The following is a 23,757-nucleotide window of genomic DNA, read 5'->3' as shown; positions in this document are numbered from 1 at the left end:
GTGGTGACGGCCCTTCTTCTTCTGATGAAGTCGAGCCTTTTGCTCCAGTGCGGCTTCAGGCATGGAGGAGTGAGAGCCTTTCTTCTTCTGAAGAAGAAGAAGACGAGCCTTCTACCACGAGAAGGCAGCAAGGAAAAAGGTCCGAGAGCCCTTTGTCTTCCCCTTCTGAAGACGAGCCTTCTTCCATGAGGAGGCAGGAAGAAGAAAGGGCTGGGAGCCCTTCTTCTTCTTCTGAAGAAGAAGACGAGCCTTCTACCACATTGAGGCAGCAACAACAAAGTCCTGTGTTCTTCACAGAGATTACTCTTTCTACCACCTTGAGTCAGGATGGACAAAGTGGTGACGGCCCTTCTTCTTCTGATGAAGTCGAGCCTTTTGCTCCAATGCGGCATCAGGCATGGAGGAGTGAGAGCTCTTTGTCTTCATCTTATGAAGACGACGAGCCGGCTAATAGCTTTTTATCCATCCATCTGAGTGCAAGAGGGAAGTTAGGGGATGCAAGACAAAATGAGGCAACAGAAAGAGTAAAACGAGAAAGAGAAAGGTGTGAAAAGATGACGAACAAGAACCAGGAGGAGGAGAGGAAAACGTTTGGTCCGCTTTCAAGGATTTACATTTGGTGGCTCAACCGCAAGATAGACCGCATTGCTAGAGAAATCCAATCAAGCGTCGTGGATGAGCGCAACTTCCTGTGTCACTGTAAGAAAGCAAACTTACATTTTGTTACATAACATAGCATACAGGTATATGTATATGTATAGCCTCCTTTCAGATAAACAGTCACAGTAGACCAGTGGTGGAACAAGTATTTAATTTTTTCACTAGTAAAAGTTCCAACTCCACTATGTTAAAAAAACTCCATTACAAGTAAAAGTCTTTTATTTAAAGTCCTGAAATTGAAATTATTACTGACTTAATTCGGAGAAGCAGCCCATGTGACTAATATAGGCTACTGTGGGATATTACATTACATTGAATTGTTAGGATGAAACACACAAGGTACAGTGTTGCTCTGTGTGTTTTGGAGTTTTGGAGAGAGCCAGGTTACCAGCTTCTTGTCATTATAACAATGAGTTTAAAATTGTTAAACTCAGTTAAACTAAGATAGCTCTTATCTCACTTAATGTTGCCGGGCAAACAAGCATTTTGAACAACTTGCAACAAAACAAATCTGTTGACAATTTTTTTTTGGGAGGGGTGCGAGTGTACAACTGGGCTCCACACTTAACCTTTCATATTCTGTTGTTTACAGGTCACCCCAGTAATTCAAAGAAAATGGAAGAAGAAAAAGAACGACTGCTTGACCGAAGGACGGAGCTGGTTGTGTACAAACGCAGACAAGAATTTAAGGTTGAGAGGGAAGTGAGGAAGCAAAGACTAAAGATAAAGAGGAAGGAAGGAAAGGTTTTAAAGATGGAGAATATCTCAGAGTTATGCGAAAACCCAGAAAGGCCAACGTCAGACAGGCGTAAACTTAATTTATATAGCGTTTAAGAGAAAAGGAGAGCAATCAGAAAAAGGGCATGAAATAGAAAGAGATTTGACAAAAACTGAAGTTAAGAAAAGTAAAAAATTCTATTAAAACATTAGCAACTACCATCAAATATCCTCCCAACCACCTGATAAAACCCTAGATGCTTTAATTCAATTACAAAATGATTAGCCCCACTTATGAAATTTTACAAATCTCTTGATTTCTCCAAGGAAATGACCATTAACATCAAGTGTTTGTAGTGCATTAGTTTTCAACATAACAATGACAAAATGTCCACTAAGTTTGATTGGGATACTTTATTGAGTTAAAACAAGAAAGGGCAAAAATAAGATGTCCAAAATGATTAGCCCCCAGGCCATTAATATATTATATTATTATATAGGGTACACTATTATTATAATATTAGCGCCCAGGCCATTAATATATTATATTAATGGCCTGGGCGCTAATATTATATTAATAGTGTACCCTTTCTGAGTCACAACTGACCTCAAGCTCTTAGAGTAGTTCTTTACTAGGTTGGCTCAGGTCCCCTGAGGGATTTTGGCCCATTCTTTTATTGCAAACCAGCTGGTCTAAATTGCGTGGTTTCCGAGCATGGACCTTGACTTTGAGCACCCGCCACAGATTCTCAATAGGATTGAGGTCTGGGCTCTGTGCGCGCCACTCCAGGACTTTGGTTTTGGTATCATTCAGGAACTGTCGGACCAATTTCAATTTATGCTCTGGGTCGTTGTCTTGTTGGAAGACCCAGCGACAAAGGATAGACTACAGATTTCTGCATATTATCCGTCAAAATTTCAACATCACTTTCCTTTTCCATCATGCCATGCACCCGAACAAGGCTCCCTGTGCCTGAGGCTGCCAAACAGCCCCACAGCATGATGCTCCCCCCGCCATGTTTAACTGTGGGAACCGTGTTCCTAGGGTTGAAGGCCTCTCCTTTTCTTCGCCAAACATAAGCAACATCCGTGTGCCCAACCAGTTCCAGTTTAGTCTCATCAGACCAAAACGCAGACTTCCAAAACTCATCTTTATCTTTCAAATGTTCACGGGCCAACCTCAGTCTGGCTGTGATGTGCCGCTCTTTGAGTAAAGGGGTTCTTCTGGGATGATGGCCCTGAAGCCCACCATGATGAAGAGCCCTCACGTCTGTGTTCCTTGAAACATCAACTCAGGAAGAGTCCAGGTCAGCAACAATCTTCATGGCAGATGTCCGCGGGTTGTTGCTGACATCTCGGACTATTTTCCTCTCCAGAGTTCTTGCGTGCGCTTACGACCACGCACAGGTTTGTTTCTTACAGAATTTGTCTCCTTGTACTTGCAACGTACAGGAAAGGCTATGCTGCCATTTCCAAGCATTTGGAAATGGCAGTATAGCCTTCCCCCTTATCATGAGCCTCCATGTTTTTCTTTCTGAGCTCAAGACTTATTTCCTTTGTCTTTGGCATGGTGAGTATATGTAGTCGTAGTAGTAGTTTTCAGTAGCCTCTCAATAATGTGTTCAAGTTCATTGGAGTCCTTTTACGGTGATTGAATGCTCAGGTGTTGTTAGGAAGCCAATTGACTGCACAGGTGTTGTTTGAAAGCGGATTGGTTAATTAGGTGTGTTTTGAAAGCAAATATTCACATGGGGGCTAATATTTTTGACCACCCCATTTTTCACTATATTTGATATAAAGCAAGAGTAAAAATGTATTTTATATTCCTAAATGTACCAAACGCTACTGAATAGCATTGGTGAATGTTTGATTATATCAAGTTTTAATCAATGCTGCGAACATTGGGAAGAATTTTAGGAAAATGTTCCATAATTCCTAGGGTCAAAAAGCATTGTGCAAATAACAGTGGGCTAACCTAACGCCACCTGACCAAATCTAATTCATGCTAACCTTGCCTAATTTAACCAAGATTAGCCCAACACCTATCCTATGCAAGCCTAATGTATCTGAGGCTTTGTGCCAGACATGTTGTAGCCCAATGTGTTATGTTATGTGTGTTATGTGGGCAGCTGTTTCTGTGTGTGTCTCTCCCCTTTTCCCCCACTGTCTGTGTGTGTGTGTGTGTGTGTATGGCCGGTCGATGTACCTCTCTGCACAGCTGCTGGCTATTCCGCTTAGCAACTCTACAGTATTTAGTCCTGGGCGAAGCTCACCACCGCCGCCAGATCGATGCACCTACCAGTGTGGTAACTTGGCTTAACTACTTAGAAACTACAGTCTCGACTCAACGTTCCCCCCTTTTTAACTTTAGTTTTGTTAGGGTTAGGGTTACATACAATTCATAAACAGCAAAAGGTTAGCCAATTTAACCATCATCATCAATATACCAACAAGAATGAAAGTATAATACGTCCAAAAACATTTCCACTACAAGAATAGAGGGAAGTGTGACTGTACTGAGATGTAAAAAGAAATCAAAATACACAGACTGAAAAAACAGAAACAAAAAATTCAATGTGTTGCTAACAGAAATAGATATTCCCTGCCCTCACCCAGACTTAGTCATAGTTTTTTAGTCTTAGTGTTATAATCCTGGTGCTTTTGTTAACGTCCTATTTTCCCTGTCCAGACCTACGCTTCCAGACCTGTTTCCGTGGCTCATCACGCTCAAGCCTTCCTACCTTCCCGCTTGGATTCCAGAAAGAAAGTTTGGCTCCACCACTGCCGGCCCTCCTCAGCCCCTATCCAGCTCGGAGTCAGCCTACCTTGTGTTTTCTGTCCTTGGCTGCTGTAAGTACAGAAGTAACATTAAAAGTTTAATGGGGCTTTGTTGGGGCAACGTGACCAGCTCATCTGCACTGTAATGGATCACAACCACCAACGGCTAGGCGTGGGAATCAGCAGACGCCTCCCGATACGATATCCTCACAATACCATATTATTGCGATTTTTAAAAATATTGCAATATTCTGCGATAAAGTATATCAAATTCAGAATCTTTTCTGCAACTTCTAATTTTTCCCAATTTCAAATGATGTCGCTCTGCAGTTTTTTGTGGAGGTGGATGCTTCTGAATGGGGGGGGTGGGAGCCGTCCTTTCCCAATGCTCCCCCACAGACCAGAAGCTTAACCCTTGCGTCTTCTTTCCAAGAAATTGTCTCCCGCAGAAAGAAACTACAATGTTGGGAACCGAAAACTGCTGGTCTGGACCGACCATAAAAACTTGCATTCATCCAATCCACCAAAAAGACTTAACTCAGGTCAAGCCAGGTGGGCCCTGTTCTTCAGCAGGTTCAATTTATTTTTTTTTGACATACAGACCAGTCCAACATGTATTCTGTCCCCATGGAATTCCTGTGGACATTGTGTCTGATAGAGGCCCACAGTTTGCTTTGGGTGCATGTATGTGTTTGTTGGGTTATGTTACTATATGCCTAAAATTTCCTTCGGGATGAATAAAGTATACATCTATCTATCTATCCATCTATTTATCTATCTAGGGTGCCATCCCCAATCCATGGGTCGGACTGAGAGAGCCAACCAGGACCTAGAAGCATCCCTTCGTTGTGTGGCTGCTCAGCGTCCGTCCTCCTGTGTCAACATCTGCCGTGGATAGAGTACGCCCACAACTCCCTGATCACCTCCGCCACTGGCTTCTCACCTTCCGAGGTCGCCTTGGGATACCAACACCCCTCCTTGTTTCCTGCTCAGGAGAGGGAACTGGCTGTTCCCTTGGTTCAAACGGACCTAAACTAAAGTTTGGAGCGATGCCCGGGAAGCACTGCTCAACGAAGCGACACTCACCGACGCCAGATCGTTGCACTTACCCGTGTGGTAACTTAGCTTCCAGTTGAACTTTGTGCCATTGTAGTCTTAGTGTTATAATCCTGGTGCTTTTGTTAACGTCCTGTTTTCCCTGTCCAGACCTACGCCTCCAGACCTGTTGTCGTGGCTCATCACGCTCAAGCCTTCCTACCTTCCCGCTTGGAGTCCAGAAAGAAAGTTTGGATTCACCACTGCCGGCCCTCCTCAGCCCCTATCCAGCTCGGAGTCAGCCTACCTTGTGTTTTCTGTCCTTGGCTGCTATCAGTACAGAAGTTACATTAAAAGGTTTTTGAATTGTTACTCTGTGTCCGTGTATGTTTCTCTGTGTTCTGGGTCAGAACCTCTGCCTTCTCCCTCATGTCGTCCTCGGGTCAAATTGACCAGTTTTCCTATATCAATGTTCTTTTTAACATTAGTATATATATATATATATACAATAACTACCCAATTATAATAACATGATTGATTCCAACAAACTCTCTTTGGCAAGTACAAATCTCTACTTTCATTAATTTTGGAGTGTCTTATTCAATTTTGTAGCATTTAAAAAAAAATATATATATATATTGAAGTGGTTTTGAAATAGTATTGCATAAATGTTGTCATATTCCAGTCAGTGATTATCCATCAACATACAGTCCTTTAATTTTAGTCTAAATAATTCCTAATTTCTTCTTTTCTACCTCAAACATTAGGTATGATTTCCTATAAATGAGGTTTATTGACCAGACATTCCAAATATAACTGTAAAACTAAAGTTAATAAGTTAGTGTTATTGAAGTATTGAAGACGTCCAAAAAAGTGACAAACAACAATTTTGATGGAAAGACAACACATGGATTGACAGAATTGGGAGGGGTACGCTGTGGTTGAGGTGTCACGCTCCCCTCACATGCATACACTGGCTTAGTGACATGCAAAGCAGTCCTGCCTGCAACCTTTACAATTAATTTGATCTTGTTCTGGATTTATAAGCAACCCTAAATGTACATTATCCTCTGTGAGAATTTGGTGTCTTAAAATGTGTGTTCAAGGGTGAGTGGAAAGAGAAAGAGAGAGCTGGAATGAAGCCCAGTATAATACCCAGTATTATACTGACCTCCATGGTTGATTCTAATGATGTAGAAGACAAATGTCCGGCTCAACATGTCAGGCATCTAAACTTGTGTTAAAATGTGACTCCTAATACTGTATACTGTATCTGAAGTCTCTTTTACATAGACCTTAGTGGTCCCCTAATACTGTATCTGAGATATCTTTTATATAGACCTTAGTGGGCCCTAATACTGTATCTGAAGTCTCTTTCCCAAAATTCAGCCTGTATGGTGGTGTCTATCATTCAACTCTACCTCCCATTAATTACAGCTCTAAATGGTTTAACATCTTCAATCCACCTAAGAGCTGTTATTATCCCAGTCATCTGGTATACAGATGTAATTAGCGTTGGTCTACTTTCTCATAGTCTCTGCCATTCCTTTTCAATACACCGTTTAGTTTTTTTTCTTTAAGAGTCACTGTTTCCAATGATATGCTTTTATCTATTTCTGTTTTCTTTAGGCTGGGTTTTGCTAAGACGTTAGCTATTTCATTTCCCTCACCCGTGTTAAATCGTAAGAGAAGAAGTATAAATACATTTCCCATAATGCCGTAGTATTGACGCAGCCAGTAAACGTTCAGGGGAACCATGACAGTTTGCACTTCACAGTTGCATGCTTGGATGCCATATGCAACTCTATTTTAGCTACCGATTTTACTTGCTGTAACCTCATCGTTCTCGAAACCGTGGATGGGGAAGCCAAAATGACCGTCAGAGTGAACTGACACTCCAACATTAAGCTCGGCAGCTAATCTTTTTAAAGGAGACAGTGAGCTGCTCGACATCTTTTCCCCACAGACCGCTGTAACTCCCCAATGTAAGTCGAGTGCAGAATTGAGTTGCGCATGCGTCATTTTGCGACAAGTAGCCTACACGATGCTAACGACTTCTGTAATTCTGTCAATACAGTAAAAATGGACCTACTTAGCTAATGTCTAAAGTCTGGCTACAAGTTAATAATCAAACACATCAAACGTCGTCAGTTAAATGGCGTTTTTGAAATGATTCCCATCTTCTGTTATTGTTTGTAATGAGAAAACTTCATTATTTCATGGATTTGTTATGCCGTAAACCGTTTAAATCTGAGCATGCTCGACTCAAATCTGCACTCGACTTACATCAGGGAGTGATAACCGCAACGACAGTCCAGCATCATTCAGTGTCGGCCAGAGGTAGCAGCTGGAGCTCTTAAGTTGCCCCTACCCTGCTTCGCTGGAGCCTGTAAATTCCTTCTTCAACAAACTGGGGTAATTTGCAGAACATTTTTAGCCTTTTTGTAAACGGTCAAGTTTGCGCGTTGCGACCTGACATGTCAAGCTAACATGACAATAACGTTAGTGGAGTTTGAGATAGCTTCTCTGAGCTTGAACGGCTGCTAATAATTATTTTAAATAATCAGTTTTAGGCTAAGTCTTGAAGCTAAGCATCCAAAAATCAACGTGTCTACTGAATATAGGTTAGTCAAGTTTTCATTTACGTGTGGAACTTGATCATTTATGAACATAAATTACAAGTTTACCGGGTCAACATGTTTGACAAGTTATTTATCTGTGTTGTATTACTAGCTAGCTAGATGTGTGTTAAGTCAAAGTTACAGAGTCCTATCATGCACACTATCTAAATATTCATATCTTTTAACCCCCTCCACCCTAACATTATTGACATTTCAGTTTGTAGTTTATACGTCTGTTGCCCAGCATCCTGTCAGCTGTTAACACTATAGATACTGGTAGAGACTGTATAAAGGTTAAAACCTAAGTGATAGCTTTTGTGGTCAATATTTAAACTCTGGATTAGGTATTTTGACTGACACTGTGTGCCCTATCACTGTCAATCCTCCAATTAAGTATACTAAACAAGTGGAACATTGTCTGAAGCCTTGGCCTCTAAATGGTGTGCTTTTCCATGGAACAATGATCAGTCCTGGTGAATAGCGTGATATGATATGATGAATGTGGGACGGTGTATACCAAAACTCTTCTGATTGTTAGCAAGTGTCAACCATATGATTAAGCAAAATTGATGTGATCTGTTGTCTGACATGTGGAAGCCACCGAATATCCCCCTAAAGGTTTATTTGCCTTGAGGCTGTAATAACTCACCCTGATCTGTTAACATAGCACATATTAACTGTAGTTGATTATGCATAAGGTCCCTATGCATTATGCATTTTTTGTTTTGTTTTGTTTGGTTGTTTTACTTGAAATGTGGATGGATCATTGTGACTTCGATAACCTTACTATGAAATAAAGAAAACAGATTTGTTCACTTTTTATTATCAGAATGTGATGCTCAAAAACTGTCCAGTCGCTTATTGAGATTAGAAACTAAATGTGGCAAAACTGTGTGTCTGTGTGTCTGTGTGTGTGTGCTGGGAAGCAACACTAAACAGATTATGATACCTTTCTTTTCATAATTTATTCCCTCAGTCACTGTCCCCTTTCTGAACTCAATAGGAAGTGACACTACCACACCCAAGAATGAGAGAGCGCGGAGAATGAACTCGGTGACAAAAACTTGCAAAGACAGAGAAAGGATCACCTAATTTGCCCTGCATGTGCACCACATTTGTCAGTCAAACAACCCTTGTGGGGGGATTAGAGAATGAATGTGCCTCTGTCTGATATCTGGAGCTGTAAAGTGGGTCCCATGAAATCTAAACTGGTAATCAGGTTTCTGGGATAAGAGGTCTGAAAAACATTTGTTGATTTGTTAATGACTGGGCTATTGTGCTCCCTGATTAAGAGCAGCAAAGAAATCTGTCTTTAAGAGCTAAATAGTTTCGGAAGCAATTTTGATTATATTACACTACAAACAAAAATCACAATGCTCAACTGGGCTTTGAAGAAGCTACCAAAGTGCTTGAAGAAGAAATTACATTTTTTTGAGTGTTTTTTTGGTAAACTGAATGAGTTTCCTTTCCCGATTCATGACATTGCGGGATTGCACAATGGACATGTTAGCATCCTACAAGAAAGGAGATTAGAATACTCCTGTTAAATTAATCTCTAAATGTTTCTCTCTTTTTGTTATTTATATCTTTTCTGTCTATCTTTGTTCACTTCTCCAACAGAATCAACAATGCCTGCGGACCCCCTGCCTGAACGCCCAGTGTGCATTGGGGATTTGGTGTTGGACATCTTGCAACCAAAGCACCTTTCCAAAAACCCCTGACTGACAAGTGTCTTTGGGCGTCACCCTACTTTGGGTTCCACTTCCTGGCACCCTGCTGTTGTTTAACACTTTTTTGTCTCCTCATAAGAGGGGCAGGATGCCTTTAGTGGTTAGAGAGACATCTCCAGCTGTATGGGTATAATTCGAGCATGTGTCCTGCTGCAGTTTACTTGAGTGAGGCGCTAATTCCACACCAGCTCTCAGGAGTGCTTTGCAGTGGACTTGGACCTCTGAACTCTCTGTAGATCACCCTGCAATTATCACTTAATTAGTATAGCCACAGCCCCAGAAAAAGACCTTCCACCTCAGACTGAGCATCTGCAGCTCCCCTCCCCTACGCCACCGCAGTACCATGCTGGGTGCGCTCTTGCGGAGGAACATGTCCCAGAAGTTGAGTGTGCTGCTACTGGTATTCGGCCTGGCTTGGGGACTTATGTTGCTGCGCTACACTGTGCAGCAGCCTCGCCATCAGAGCAGCGCCGAGCTACGTGAGCAGATCCTGGAGCTCAGCCGGCGATACGTCAAGGTTCTGACAGAGGAGAACCAGAATTTCCCAGGTGGGCCACAGGGGACGTCCATGGCTGGTTCTGGTAAGCAGCATTTAACAGGAAGCTCAGGATGTTGTGCAATATATGGCGTCATTGCTCTCTTTCTTGCACGTGAAATGAATCACTCCTGTATGAACATTGTGTTTCATAGTTGTGAAAAAGCTTACTCAAGCGTTGATTTATTTTCTTCCTTGTGTTTTTTTTTTTTTTTCCCCTCCTTCCTAGCTGATCTGAAGAGGACTATTGCTGTGCTACTGGACGACATTCTGACTCGGCTGGTCAAACTGGAGGGCAAAATCGAGTTGACGGTCAATGCCTCCTCTACTAACACCTCCCGCACAGCAGGGGGCATTCTTGCCTCTGCTCCCGCTGCCTTACTGAAACCTTTAAAGAAAGAGTCCCCTGACAGCCACCCAGAGACATCGCGCCTTCACCCACACATCCATAGTAGGCCTCGGCCACATCAAGGAGCATAGTCTTTAAAGATGTAATGCTTTTTTTTTATTTTTAGCACATCACACTTTTCCAGCATTTATCACTGATGACACAACATCAGAGAAATGAAAAGCAATAGTGAGACATATGGACATCCAGAAACTTTACATTTGGGATGCTTCTTAGAAATGTTCAGCCAACTCAGAGGGAAGAAGGGGGACTTTATGCTCTGTCCTCTCATATGCTGACATTTATTTATTTTTTACCAAAACTATCAAGCACATTTTTTTTATATATTTGCATTGCTCGTTTTATTTAGCTTAAATTTCAGCAATTTATTTTTTTATAATGCAATATTTGGATCATATGACTGTTTAAGTAAATGCAGAGCGGTATAAATACTCTTGGAACTGAACCAGATTCTCATACGCTTTGTCATAAAAATGGCTTGAAGTGCTCCTCTATCTACATTGTAAACTATTTTACAATACTGCTTCAATATATCTAAATGCTGAACTAAAATGTAGTACACTCGATGATAGCTAGCAGTCCTATTTGTCAGTTTTTAGCTGGTGCAGTTGATAGTTACTGTATGAAGAAGACTCTACTTTTAGCTTACACATAGTTTTAGGAATAATTAAACTGAATAGGTCGCCTGGAAGAGATAATCCAAAGAATGTTATTTGCACTCTATCTGCAGGCGGTATATAATTGTGTATTTACAATTACTGCACGACGGTTTGAGGTTTATGCATAATATGATTGGATGATGCCAATTTGCCACTGTAAACGTGAGCGTGTGTGTGCACTTTGTCTCGGATGAAATTGAATGGTTCCCCTTGACCAGGGTTGACATGGTGTTTTAACTTAAGTGTGTAGCATATTGAATGTACTGTGCAGTCAGTCTTAAGCCCTTTAGTGCTGTTAAGATTACTGAGCTACTGCTTACACATGTTCAGGGTTCATGTTGCACTGTGACTCTATAGAGATTTTCTAAAAATACTGGGCTCTTCCAACTATGACTGAAGGGATATTTTAGGAGGGTGGACGTCAGGCTCTGGAATATTCATTCTTTTAACCTTTCTGATGGTCCCGACTATGGTTTCCATTATACTGAGAAAGTCTGGCGCCTGCCCAGAGGAAGAAGATCTTTAATTTGCACATCATGATGGTAATTAACATGATGACTTTTTTGCGTTAAGTAAGCTGGGCAATACTTTCATCAATACTACGTGGGGGATTGAATTAGACAAAGTCAATGTGGGTGGCATAATAAAATATGAGGGGGGAAATGTTTTATAACGTTGCTTACACATTACAGACTTAAATACAGGTGAAGGCCTTTAGACTGGTTTGACTCTGTCCGAATTGAGTAATGCCATAACTGTACTTTGATTCATAATGCTAAAGTAGAAGAGCTGGTGAGCCAGGCAGCTGCTGTGAGATAGCTTTACTAATAAATTGACCTTATGCTAAGAGTTGTCCCCTCATTTAAATGAATTGTATTGCTTCATATACAATGTGTTGGGGGGAAATATGCCTAGTGTCATTCAGCAGATCTAGTACCCCACAAGACAATGAATCCAGATTGATTTGCTTCTTTCCAAATGTTCAGCCTTTGGTTCCCAAAGAGGGAATTTTACATGAGGGGTGTGTGCATGCTTCTGTGAATGTATAAAGACAAGTTTTTGCTTCCAGTTTTAATGACCACTGCAAAACCCAGAGGGAATAATTTACCAGTCAAATCATGTTTTACCCTGGTGGAAAGTAACATAGATACTCAAGCACTAAAGTAAATTTCACTCATAATTAAATGTTTCTATTTTATGCAATTTATACTCCTACTCCACTATATGTACTTGACAGCTGTCAAGTTAAGTAACTATAGTTACCTTGGAAATAAGAATTTTACATTAATCAAAATGGTAAGCTTATAAAATATGATGCCTTTGTAAAGATAAAACTACTAAAAAGTAGGCCTATATAAGGTGGTTAAAACTTGCAAAATCACATCCAGCTTCAACATTTAAATGCTAACTGAATAATGTTTCATTAATATAATTTCATTAACATAGGCCTACAATTATACAACTATAACACAGAATGGGGGCATTCTCCAAGACATGGGCTTATGCTCTTGAAGATTTTGAAGGCAGGACTATTACTTGGGATAAAGTGATTTTGATGCCGTACTGTTACTTCCGCCGCTGATCATGGGGGGGCCCATGAAAAGTGAAAAGTTTAGTTTGAGACGTTTTTTTAGCACTAAGGGGGCGTGGAAGACGAGACGGGACGTGACGACAGATGCTGCAGCACACAAACACATTACCCACCTCCTCACGCGCCATCTTCTAGCTAATAACCGGCCAGGATAAAGCCGTGTGGAAAACCTCAGTGAGACTCAAACCCGCATCAAAAACACTTGGTTGTATGAGCTATAACGTTTCTGAACAATGAGTGATATTGAGGATGGAAACTACGAAGGACGGGTAAGTAGTTGCATCGAATGATCAAATATTTCCCTTTCTTCCTATTCCTTCCGTGTGGCTGTCTGTAAAAACCACTAACGTTAATGCATAGCCAACGTTAATGTAACAGCTAGCTAACCTTGTGCCAACGCTAAATTTATAGCTTGACGTTGACGTACATGCCTTGTTTCCTGTGCTAGAGAGGAAGAGAAGTGTTCTGGTTTTGTCAACTATGTTTTAGTTTTTACGTGAGCCGTTCCCACTCTGCTAGCAGGATTGGTCTAACCCGCCTCCTCCACTAGCATGCTAGCTAACTATCGTTAGCTTCAAATTACCGTGATTAGCCGACAGTATTTGCAAATGTATTTCTGCGTTGCGGGTTGAACATGTTTCACGTACCACGTGTGCCTATGTAACTAAAAAACGAGATGTCTACGACGTTTGTATGTCGTTCTTTTGTGAGGATATAACTGCTGCAGCCATTACTGCACAGTAGCAACCTGCGTTTTTCAAGCAACCTTTTCTTTTCCTGATCTAGCGTTAAACATCTAAGCTCTTCATTTGTTAACATGTAAAGTAATTAGTTGTAACTTTGATCATTTGCATACTTTTTGGAATATTCCAACTTTATGTAGCCACAATGTAATTAATTGTACTGCATTCAGTGTTCCTTTTCATTTTATTTAAACTATTCTATTTTTCTTAAACCTAATGATCTTAATTTTATTGAATGTTCTTTTTTCATTAAGGTTATTGACCGTGAAGGATTTGAAGAGTTTTATCCAAGAATGATGAAGAAAAATGTCAAGATAAAAGAAGGCTAATGAAAACATGTACAGAGCAGAACATAGAAGTGGAAAGGGAGAAAATGTGACGGAAGAATGGTGTCAGATAGAAGCGCTTGCAGTGTAATGGCTAAAATGAAACTGGTTTCTGTTTGGGTGAAGAGAGGAAAAACTGACCTGGAATCAGAAAATGAGAAAACTGAAAAAAGAAGAACGAAGAAGGATAGAAATCCTGAGAAAAGGGAGTAGCGTAAAGAATCTGGAAGAATGAATGTGTCCCTAGGTTAAGTAAATACACTGTTTGTGTCACAAATGTCTTTTCTTCATGCTCTTTATGTAACATGAAAATGCATGTTTTATTTTTCCCTTTATGACCCAGGTGGACATGGACATAGACTTGTCATGTACATTTGATATAAATGGTTAATTATAGGCCTCATTGTAAACAAATTAGTTAGTTATTGGAACTATAGAATTACTAACCCTTTCCTCCTCAGTACATAAGCTGTACAATTTAGATAGGTGTACTGTATGTGTCCAACATACTCTACCACCACATCTTGCTACTCTGTGCTTAATTGTTTTTCTGTATAAAGAAATGCATGTATTTGTCCCTGAGTAAGTTGTTAACAAACTGTTGTGGCAATAGGGTTCACGCTCCCCATCTAAATTGGATCACGGGAGTCCAGATCGAGCCAAGACGGAGAGCAGGTCCGGCTCCCCAAGCCCAGCCCGGGCCCCCAAACGCTCAGAGTCCAGATCCCGGTCTCGGTCCAAAACTAGGTATGTTGTTGCCATGCTATGATAGCCCATGTAATACTGTACTTACATCATAATGCATCCAAATAAATGCTTATTGGGGCTAAAATATTCTATTAACTATATGCTTTTGTATCACTCTTAACACCCTGTTTAGGTCTCATTCCAGGCGGCAATCAAACCGCCGCTATAGCCGCTCACGCTCTCCGTCCTATTCCCGCCGGAGGAAGTCCCGCTCTCGTTCCTACAGTCCCGAGTACCGCCGGAAAAAGAGCCAGAGCACTTCCCCTATGTCGAACCGGCGGCATCAAACTGGCAGCAGGGTGAGTATTATGAGATCTGAAGATGGGGCCAAGTACAGTAGGCTATACAAAAGTGAACCACAGGACCCTTTGTGTATGCTCACACACAGTTACAAGCCGTTTTAGTAGTACTTTTAAACATATTCCGATTTTTGGTAAGAGTGGCGTATTGCAAATCCTAGCCTGTAATTAGTGAGGATATGGGAATAAACTGTATGACCTGTTACTTAATAGTGGGAATCCAAAATGAGGAGCCTTCACAATGTTTTGGAAAGAGAGATAAATCAGTGGCTATAGCAAGCAAAATTACTTAAATCTGTTTAACTAGTTTTCATATGGCTTTGAGTTAAATTGTTAAGCATATCTACAAGGATTATATGATTTTAAGTAAGATTTAGTTTAAAGTCAAGAGCAATGGAATTTCTCATTCTTTTATCTATGTGGAGTTGTAATTTTAGAGACTATGTGGTTAATTCTGTGGTAAACTACCGTGTAATATCCCCTTTTTGTTAACTTTCATTATATCGACAGAGCCATGACTTCCCGAAAGAATCAAACGGTCATGGGGGAGCAGATGCTGATGTTAGGGTACGTGTACCTTCCGACATATCTTTAGCAAGAGCAATGTAATGTTTTTGTGTCCTCAAAGGTGCTGCTCCCGGTGTAGTACTACTACAAACAGAGACGGGTCCTTGTAATGTCCAATATCGGGTTTTGTTTGCATTGTGGCCCGAGCTCTGGTAATGGCATGGCTGCACTTGTAATAATAAAGCAACAAAAACAACCTAGTGGAGATCAAATATAACTTAGATTCTTTGGTTTCTTTATTATTTAACTTATATTATGTCCATTCTGTTGCATCAATACAGTATGTTGAGGATTTCAGATTTTGTGTGTGTTTGTTTCCCTTTTCATGTATTTCTGGGTTTCATCACGACTAAGATCGGATCGATCCATCTGTTATTTATTTTTTCAGTCGGCTGGCTAAGAGAAAATCAAATGTTTGAAAAAAAAATTTTTTTTCCTCTTGGAAACATTGATGTTTAGTAATTCATCAGGCCAGGTAGTATTAAAGACTGAATAACACGTCTGAAGCGGTCACTACACAAATATGGAGGTTGTTTTAAAGTATTGGTTTTTTTTTTGCTAAGTTTTGAAAAGAGATTTCTCTACAGTGTGCACACTGCATTAACCATGTAAAATCCTGCTGTGTGCATAAAGAATGATGTTTTGCATACTAAGTCTAGTAAATGGATTTTGAATGCAAATAAGCACACGATTAGCCGTGGTAAGCCACACCATTAACTGTAACCCTTATGTGGTCCCTTCCAGGCAAACCCTGACCCCAGCAAATGCTTGGGGGTGTTTGGTTTGAGCCTGTACACCACAGAGCGCGACCTGAGGGAGGTGTTTTCCCGCCACGGTCCTCTGGCGGGGGTCAATGTGGTTTACGACCAGCGCACGGGTCGCTCCCGCGGCTTTGCTTTTGTGTACTTCGAGAGAATTGAGGATTCCAAAGAGGTATGTGAATTGTTTGTGGTGGTTTTGTTTATTGATAAAATTCCTAAGAATCTCCAGTCCTAGTCCCAGTAACCCCCTTTTTCTGTCTTGTCATCTGTTTTTATAGTATTTGTACATGCAGGGTCAAAGGTCCTCTACTTAAACCAGCCTCTCATTTTTTTATTTAGATGTGATAACATAAGTATGCCACTAGGTGTCTGCCTTGCACCAAATTTCCTCTCCTTGCAGTCATGTATCCCTTGGAAAGGGCGTTACAGAGTGTAATTTAGGTAGACCTTTGTGAAAGAAATGATTAGTACCAAAGAGCCTACAATAGTCTGATAACATCGGCCTTCTCCTCCCGCTTGTATTCCTTAGGCAATGGAGCGAGCCAATGGCATGGAGCTGGACGGGAGGCGCATCAGAGTGGATTACTCAATTACTAAACGTGCTCATACCCCCACACCTGGAATCTACATGGGCCGACCAACTCAGTAAGATCAACTCTAATGTCAAGTCTTGCACATCAGTTGCCTTAACCTCTTGTGTGGAATTGAACATTCATCACATGGTTAAGGTCCATTTGAGCAAACAGGAGAATTGGGGGTGGGGGGGTGGGGACTTGGTCGGAGTTAGTTCTGATGTCAGCGCTCACTAACTTTTGTATCTGATCGTGCATCTGTGACCATTGAAATCAGTTTTGACATGGTACTGTCAATTTTAAGAGATGAGACCTCTGGACGTCATGCTCTTGTTTTGCTTTTTTCAACAGCAATGGTGGTGGTGGCGGCGGTGGTGGTGGTGGTGGAAGTGGCGGTGGAAGCAGCAGCAGCAGGAGGGGGAGAGACTCTCATTATGACCGCGGCTATGAGCGCTACGACAGATATGACGAGTATGACTATAGGTACAGGTGAGTTATAATTTTTGAGTATAAAGTCACTGTAACGTTGTTCCGTGGGAGTAAATAGATCTTTCTCTTTGCAGTCGCAGGCGCTCTCCATCACCCTACTACAGTCGATATAGGTCTCGCTCACGGTCTCGCTCTTACAGCCCACGTAAGTATAAAGAGAAAGGAGTACAATAGAAAGCTTGACAAACTGCATCCAGATTGTTGTTAGTATGCATATAGAAAAAGATGTAATTATCTTGATCACTGGTGACAGCTGATTGAATTTATAAGTAATGTACTAGGACTAATGAAATTTCATACTTTCTGTTGGCAGGGCGATACTAAGTTCTTCTTTCAACATTCAGCTTCCCTCCAATAATCAATGTGTGATTCATCGAGGTGTTTCTGAGGGGAACATTTTGGATTAGCATGTCTATATCAACAGAACTCTTACGTTTGAGATGGTTCTTGTTTACATGCAATAGATGTCTTAAGTTTTAGACGTTTTGATACATCCATGTTGAGTGTGAGCGAAGAAGTCTGCCACTGTTCCTTTGTTCTTGGACTTGCGTCCTTCCTTCCCTTTTTCATTTTCTGCAGCAACAATACTTTTTTTTTTCTTTTTCTGTTAAATGATGGTTAAACAGTATTCCTGTTCCCTGTTAACGTGGTCCTTGTCATGATTCGGAAAATAAACTGGGTTTTAGTAAATAATGGTGACATTTGATTTTACAAACTTTTATTAAATAAATGAATCAATCCAGTAAATCACAGCTTGATCTCAATGTTACCCAGCACTAACTGAGTTTACTGGAGAGTAGCAGGTCACGGGCTGTTTAATGAGAGTTACCAGCATCCGTGGTTCTTTTGCTCACATTCATTTATTAATTTCTTTTGTTTTAGTCAAGGAAGTCATCATTTGAGTTTCTCCAGAGAGTTTTATGTAATGCATTTTTGTATTGTTTCTTTGTATGGAAATACAAATTGATGAAAACTCCACAGTTTGTGATGTGTTTTTCTGACTCAATGCACATGAAATTGAAATCAAGCTTTGGTTGCATCGGTGGGAGTTAATGCTTTAAATGGAGTGGGTGAGGTGGGAAAACATGCTGGGAGAGTTTCACAGAACAGGGCCAGTGCCAAGACTGCATGAAAAGTTTATGTTCACACAAATTTAAAGGTGTTGATCTGGGGCTACTCAAACCACAAAATTCTCCAAAAAGGAGTTTCCTCTCATTCAGATTAACTTCACTGAAAACATGCAAAGAAAGGACTTTTAATAAGCTTTTATAGTTTGGCTTCTATTACATAAGATACAGAGCTCCTATGTAAGAACACGATTATTCAGTGTGTTTTGTAACCATTCACAGTAACTGCAAAAGAGCTTGTACTTTGTCAAAATGTAATATTTGGGCGTACAAATTTAATTTGATTTCTTTACTTTCTTGTGCTTCGTGTTTAATAAGAATCTAACTGGAACCTTTACTTATTTAAAGTAGCCAAATGAATGCTTTACATTCTAAAGGTGACAGAATCTGGCAAAGTTTGTTCTAAGACCAAGTTTTAATTTGCATTTTCCGGCATTCAACCAAACCTTGCACATTGTATCTATACACTCTTTTTTTTCTTTTTCTTTTTTTGTCTCCCAAATGGACACAGTTGAGACAAATATGATCTTGATGCTGAGTGGCTAATCACAAAAGTAAACTTGAAGGAATGGGTGGCTCTTTATCTGTGAACATTAGCCTCAATGGTAAGGTACTTTCACTCAAATACGGTTAACAATCATGGCTGACATGTCATGGGGCCCGCGGAGTTATGCATTCATTAACACAAAGACAATTCTTCTGGTTCCAAGGTAACTGCTAACTGGAAGGCTACAAAGGTCAAAGTATGAAGTCTTTATCAATGAAGATTCAACAGTTCTTTTTGCTTTTTATGTTTAAATGAACATTAATCACTGGTATTCCTTCAGACACATTTTTCGAGTATAACGTAATTTAAAAAAATCCACAAATTCATAGTCTAATACAGCCATTTTTTAGCCAATCAGTAAGAAGAGGTGCAGATTGAAGACAACTTGGTTTTATTGGTTACGTGTGAGGTTGTGTTGTGATGTAAGGATTTCCTTATGGCGTAGCAGTGCATCTACCAATAAGTTGACCAGTAGGGGACAGAATGGATAGACTGTTTCATATTATTGGAATTCCATGTAGCGACATCTCACCTAAAGAATCGGACATTGAGAAAAACAGATAACTACATTATTTTCTGGTTTAGAGAAATAACAATATAAAGAGGAATGTCAACTATTTGCAAGGAGGAAGCAATATACACCTACCATGCAAAAAAACAACAAAATAGGAGCCAAATCATGGTTGCAATCTAGGGCCAGACACATTCTATATAAAATGCACTACTTTCATCTTTTCTCAGTTCTCCATCAACTTTTCCATATAGTTGTTTGGTCAATGGTTTATATTATGGAACAAAGGTCTACACCAGGTGAAACCTGTATCTTTATCATCATATCATGTGTCTCTGAGATTAAAACTGGGAGGGTACACGCTCCTAACATACAGGACAATGTCTGAAGGTTAACAGCATGTTCATGTATTCTGTATGGTTAGAAACACAGGATGGTGGGGGGTGAACAACTCACCTCTGACTTGTTCACGCCGTAAACATGAGGCTCCACTTGGAATAAGAACATTAACAGCACATGCTGATTATCTTACTTATCAGTCAATGTTCTTGATGGTCCAAATGTCCCAAAGAAATATCACCTGATAAGTTCTTGATTGTAATCAGATGGAGATGTTTTCTGAAAATGACATTTTTGGATGTTAAATGCTGTGATGTGTTTAGGCTGTAGGCTAGTTTGTATCAGCATGATAAAATATGTTATTATTAATTTAAAAACCCTTTAAAACTTGTGATGGGCGTTGTGCTTGTTAACAGCGGAAAGGGTAATTACTCTGCCATGGCATTTTAAATTCACATTCAATAATGTGTGTTTCTTTACTAAAATGTACTCCCAATATCATCTAGTTGATAGATGATTACCTCCAACACTTTTACATCACGTCAATATTCACAAACAGCAGAAACCTTCCCACTGGAGAAAATAAACAATGTGGTCCGTTCCAGATTAAACAGATAATGCACTTCATTTTTGCAATAAACAAAATCTAATGTGAAATTACAAGTGTGAATGTTTGAAGCTCAACAAATCACAAATCATCTCTGTGTTTTTAGAAAACGAGATATTAAAGAAATGGATTGTTGAGTGGCTTTATGAGAAATGTTCTCAACACAGTGTAGCTAATTAACCAGGCGGCTGAAACCAGCAAACAACAGCAGCCAGAAGGGAGATGTGCATATAAGAGAAACAAACATACATGCAATTATGCAATGTGTGACTAAGTCTGCAAATATTCATGTGACTGTGCATGAAAACAGCCACTTCCATTAGACTTGCCTGAACATATGGTGTTAGTCTGATTAAATGGCTAACAATAATAAAAATGCAGTTATTTCAAGGTTTCAAAAAACTACAAAAATCAGATGATTATTACAAAAAAATAGATTTTTAATGAATTAATGAGAAATAAAAACAAATGCAGAATTTAAATCAAAGGGCTTGAAATTAAACAACTATATCATTTAAAAAATATAGGGATAGATGTTGCCACTTGTAAAACAACAATAGTATGACCGTTGCTGTGTTGGCTGCGATTAATAGCTGTTTAGGCTTGTTTTTAACAAAATAAGACACCAACTATTTTCTTTAAAATACCTTTTCATTTAAATAGTCGTTTCTGTAACTGTTGATCCAGATTGAGTGAACTGTTTCTTCTATTTACCAGGATTTGGCTTTTGTTTGGGGGAAAAATGAGTGCACGTGAAGACAAATGGAATCAAAACAATAGTTTCATTCCTTGTAGGCCTATTATTCTTAAAAAAAAAAACAGCAAAGAAATAACTTGAATAGATGTATCATTTTAATATTTCACCAGTTAACCAACAACTGGTCAGTTACTGTTTAAACCCTTGGCATGTGTTTTGAGGGGGCACAAACCGCCATTTTCTAATGAGATGAAGGGTGTCATCGCATCTGTGGAGAAAACACATCCCTATATTTTTTTATGTTTTGAAGCCTGCATTGAACTCATTGCTGTAGCCTTAATAGAAAACACATGTCTGGACCAAAAAAAGTAACAATAAAAAAATGAAAGCCTTAGCCTACGTTAACATCAACATTGCTTCCATCAGTTATTAAAGTCTCTCTTAATTCTCGTCAACATGGCGTTCCCCACTGTGTTTCCTGACTCTGTCCGAGGCGGTCAGCCAGGGGATGTAATACAGCTCAAGTGGGAATAAAACATTGTTATATTTATAGAATCGCATACAAATGAATACGAAATAAAGCAATATCACCGGAAAACAGAATCCCTCGATTGTATGTAGCCTATAGGAGTTTGTAGAAGAGGCTCGCGCTTGACGATGTAGACTATCTTGGAATGAGGCCAACAGCTCAAAGTTGGGCTATAAACTGCGTTTTACTTAAGCAATCTACCTGCTCCCTCCTTTCTCTTTCTCTCTAGAAATATCCCAGACTATGTTTAGCCAGATCGATTCTGTCAGTTAGTTTTCCTGCACTGACATCAGCCGCAGAAATCTTCCCACATAAGATGCAGTCTAGTCTGAAACTTCATGTCAGTTTGCCCCTATGGAATTTATCCATGGCGAGGAGTCCTGAAACTGGGGGCGGGGAGACTTTCTGTACATTCCTCAGCGATACATTCACCACTCCTCTTGCACACACACACACACACACACACACACACACACACACACACACACACACACACACACACACACACACACACACACACACACACACACAGAGGCTGCAGCCATGCAGTTCATTTAAACCGACACAGCCAGGCGAGCACTCACATGACCGCTGTCTCTATATACAAGTCCACCATCTATACGGTGCTACCCAGCAGCAGCAGGCAGGAGGACATGTACAACGAGTTCCTGCTGCTTTCGTTATTTAATTTGATATGAAAATCATTAAAGCCAAATAAACTAGGTTATAAAAAAATGTATGCGTCTAACTGGCGCGACGAAAAGCGCCCAGGTTTAATAAATCCCTTATATCGATCCCTGAAACAGTACTTTAAGGATCTAACCACTAAGTAAAAAGTTATTAAGAAACTTTTCTGGAGTTAAAACTTTATAAACAAATTAGGAAACGATTAAAAGGTATAAACGGTAGTAAAATCCGCATTTTATACGCTCTCTTGTATACTCTTTTCACTTAACCTAGTATGATTAGGATGTAAACACAACTTAAACTTCCTAAAAAGTTGAGAACAGTTATAAAAGTGCCGCGGACGTGGCCGGTGGCTCGTGTTTCGTTACATCTTTTTGTCTTATGACAAAGCCCAGCAGAGGAAACAACGGGAGGAAAAACGCATTATTGGCGCGCTGATTCATATAGAATAGTGGAGCCGAGGAGCCAATGAATGAGCGCGTTGAGGCCGAGCCAGCAGCAGTAGTACGGAGCCGGCTGCGGCTCTCTGATTGGATAGCCTTCCGGGCCAATCACAGGTCTTTGTGTGTTTGTTCAGCAGCAGAGGAGTAAAACCCACCGAGGCAGCCATGGCCCCAGCCTGAGCTAGTGGCTGAAGGGCCCACTAAACCAACACTCCTTTTGGAACTTGCTTTACATGAGCATGCACACCTATGCCTATCTATTAGCTGCAGGGACACACTAGCCTACTATCATTTCAGCTCAAAGAATAGCTCATTATAGGTTGCACCCACCTAATAAACTTACTTTTCATCACTTTTTTTTGTTGGTGAAATACAGCTTTACCAACTTCTCAAAGGCCAGCTGTTTAAAAGCTAAATGTCTTTGAAAATAATCAGTAGGTTGTGATTAAAAACCATCGTTCACATGAAAATGAATAAGGTATTGCTTTTAACCTTTTTAGCTGTGTTTATTGTTACTTTATGGTTACAATTCATACTTTACATTTTTTTTTATATTTTACAACTTACAACTTTACAACTTATATAGGCTACGGCAAAGAAAAAAACTGTCTGACTGATAATACGCTTCATATCTGAATGGTACTGTTGCATGTGCTGTTTATTGAGCACACCTGAACAAGTATGTAGACTATATAACTTTAAGCCCTCAGTCTGAAGTATTGTAAAATATAAATAGATACACTCAGCTGCCAGTTTATTAGGTACACAAATCTCAAACTAAAGCAGACTAATGCGACAGTTTCACAATAAACTTTGCATTCATTAAGTTTGTAAAGTTCAGTTCTTGTTGCAATTGTTGATTTTACTTAGTTGTCTTCTTGGCAGCTATAAATAGTTGAATTAATTGAATTATACAGCATTATACTGAGAAGCATTACTAATAATGTGTCCAATTTGAGCTACATGGGTAATAGACTGCATTAGTTTTAGATTTGTGCACCTAATAAACTTGCATTCTATATATTTATATA

At 40.0% G+C, this 23,757-nt stretch overlaps 2 protein-coding genes and 1 long non-coding RNA gene across 7 annotated transcripts; all 3 read left to right on the top strand.

Annotated features, from left to right (window-relative positions):
- Positions 1–2,271: 2,271 nt before the first annotated feature.
- On the top strand, positions 2,272–5,196 carry LOC117956962. The gene is made up of 3 exons (XR_004659411.1): positions 2,272–3,683; positions 4,067–4,227; positions 4,938–5,196. It is a non-coding gene; the product is annotated as an uncharacterized LOC117956962 (long non-coding RNA).
- A 1,730-nt stretch (positions 5,197–6,926) lies between these two features.
- ccdc126 (coiled-coil domain containing 126) lies at positions 6,927–12,117 on the top strand. Of its 2 annotated transcripts, XM_034892365.1 has the most exons (4): positions 6,927–7,175; positions 7,482–7,605; positions 9,432–10,122; positions 10,306–12,117. In XM_034892365.1, the coding sequence occupies exons 3-4, from the start codon at positions 9,885–9,887 to the stop codon at positions 10,554–10,556; spliced, it is 489 nt and encodes a 162-aa protein (XP_034748256.1). In that variant the 5' UTR covers positions 6,927–7,175; positions 7,482–7,605; positions 9,432–9,884; the 3' UTR covers positions 10,557–12,117. The 2 variants fall into 2 exon arrangements, with proteins under 2 accessions (XP_034748256.1, XP_034748257.1); XM_034892366.1 differs by lacking the exon at positions 7,482–7,605 and having other exon boundaries at positions 6,977–7,175.
- Positions 12,118–12,766: 649 nt separating this feature from the next.
- Positions 12,767–18,217, top strand: tra2a (transformer 2 alpha homolog). Of its 4 annotated transcripts, XM_034892349.1 has the most exons (10): positions 12,793–13,004; positions 13,733–14,051; positions 14,418–14,551; positions 14,685–14,850; positions 15,361–15,417; positions 16,162–16,350; positions 16,708–16,823; positions 17,102–17,239; positions 17,314–17,384; positions 17,553–18,217. In XM_034892349.1, the coding sequence occupies exons 4-10, from the start codon at positions 14,818–14,820 to the stop codon at positions 17,561–17,563; spliced, it is 615 nt and encodes a 204-aa protein (XP_034748240.1). In that variant the 5' UTR covers positions 12,793–13,004; positions 13,733–14,051; positions 14,418–14,551; positions 14,685–14,817; the 3' UTR covers positions 17,564–18,217. The 4 variants fall into 4 exon arrangements, with proteins under 4 accessions (XP_034748238.1, XP_034748237.1, XP_034748240.1 ...); XM_034892347.1 differs by lacking the exon at positions 13,733–14,051 and having other exon boundaries at positions 12,767–13,004; positions 17,102–17,233; XM_034892346.1 differs by lacking the exon at positions 13,733–14,051 and having other exon boundaries at positions 12,767–13,004.
- The last annotated feature ends 5,540 nt before the right edge of the window (positions 18,218–23,757 follow it).

This window comes from Etheostoma cragini, chromosome 14 (genome assembly GCF_013103735.1).
Source record: "Etheostoma cragini isolate CJK2018 chromosome 14, CSU_Ecrag_1.0, whole genome shotgun sequence".
In the NCBI taxonomy this organism is placed as follows: Eukaryota; Metazoa; Chordata; class Actinopteri; order Perciformes; family Percidae; genus Etheostoma; species Etheostoma cragini.
Note: the sequence above shows the minus strand (reverse complement) of the source record. Positions and strands in the feature narration are given on the sequence as shown.

Bases quoted from the DNA above. Each gene is read 5' to 3' on its own strand.
- ccdc126 (XM_034892365.1), top strand. From the start codon at position 9,885: ATGCTGGGTGCGCTCTTGCGGAGGAACATGTCCCAGAAGTTGAGTGTG. The intron at 10,123-10,305 runs GTAAGCAGCATT...CCTCCTTCCTAG, and splicing joins GACGTCCATGGCTGGTTCTG to CTGATCTGAAGAGGACTATT.
- tra2a (XM_034892346.1), top strand. From the start codon at position 12,969: ATGAGTGATATTGAGGATGGAAACTACGAAGGACGG. The intron at 14,552-14,684 runs GTATGTTGTTGC...CACCCTGTTTAG, and splicing joins CGGTCTCGGTCCAAAACTAG to GTCTCATTCCAGGCGGCAAT. The intron at 16,351-16,707 runs GTATGTGAATTG...TGTATTCCTTAG, and splicing joins GAATTGAGGATTCCAAAGAG to GCAATGGAGCGAGCCAATGG.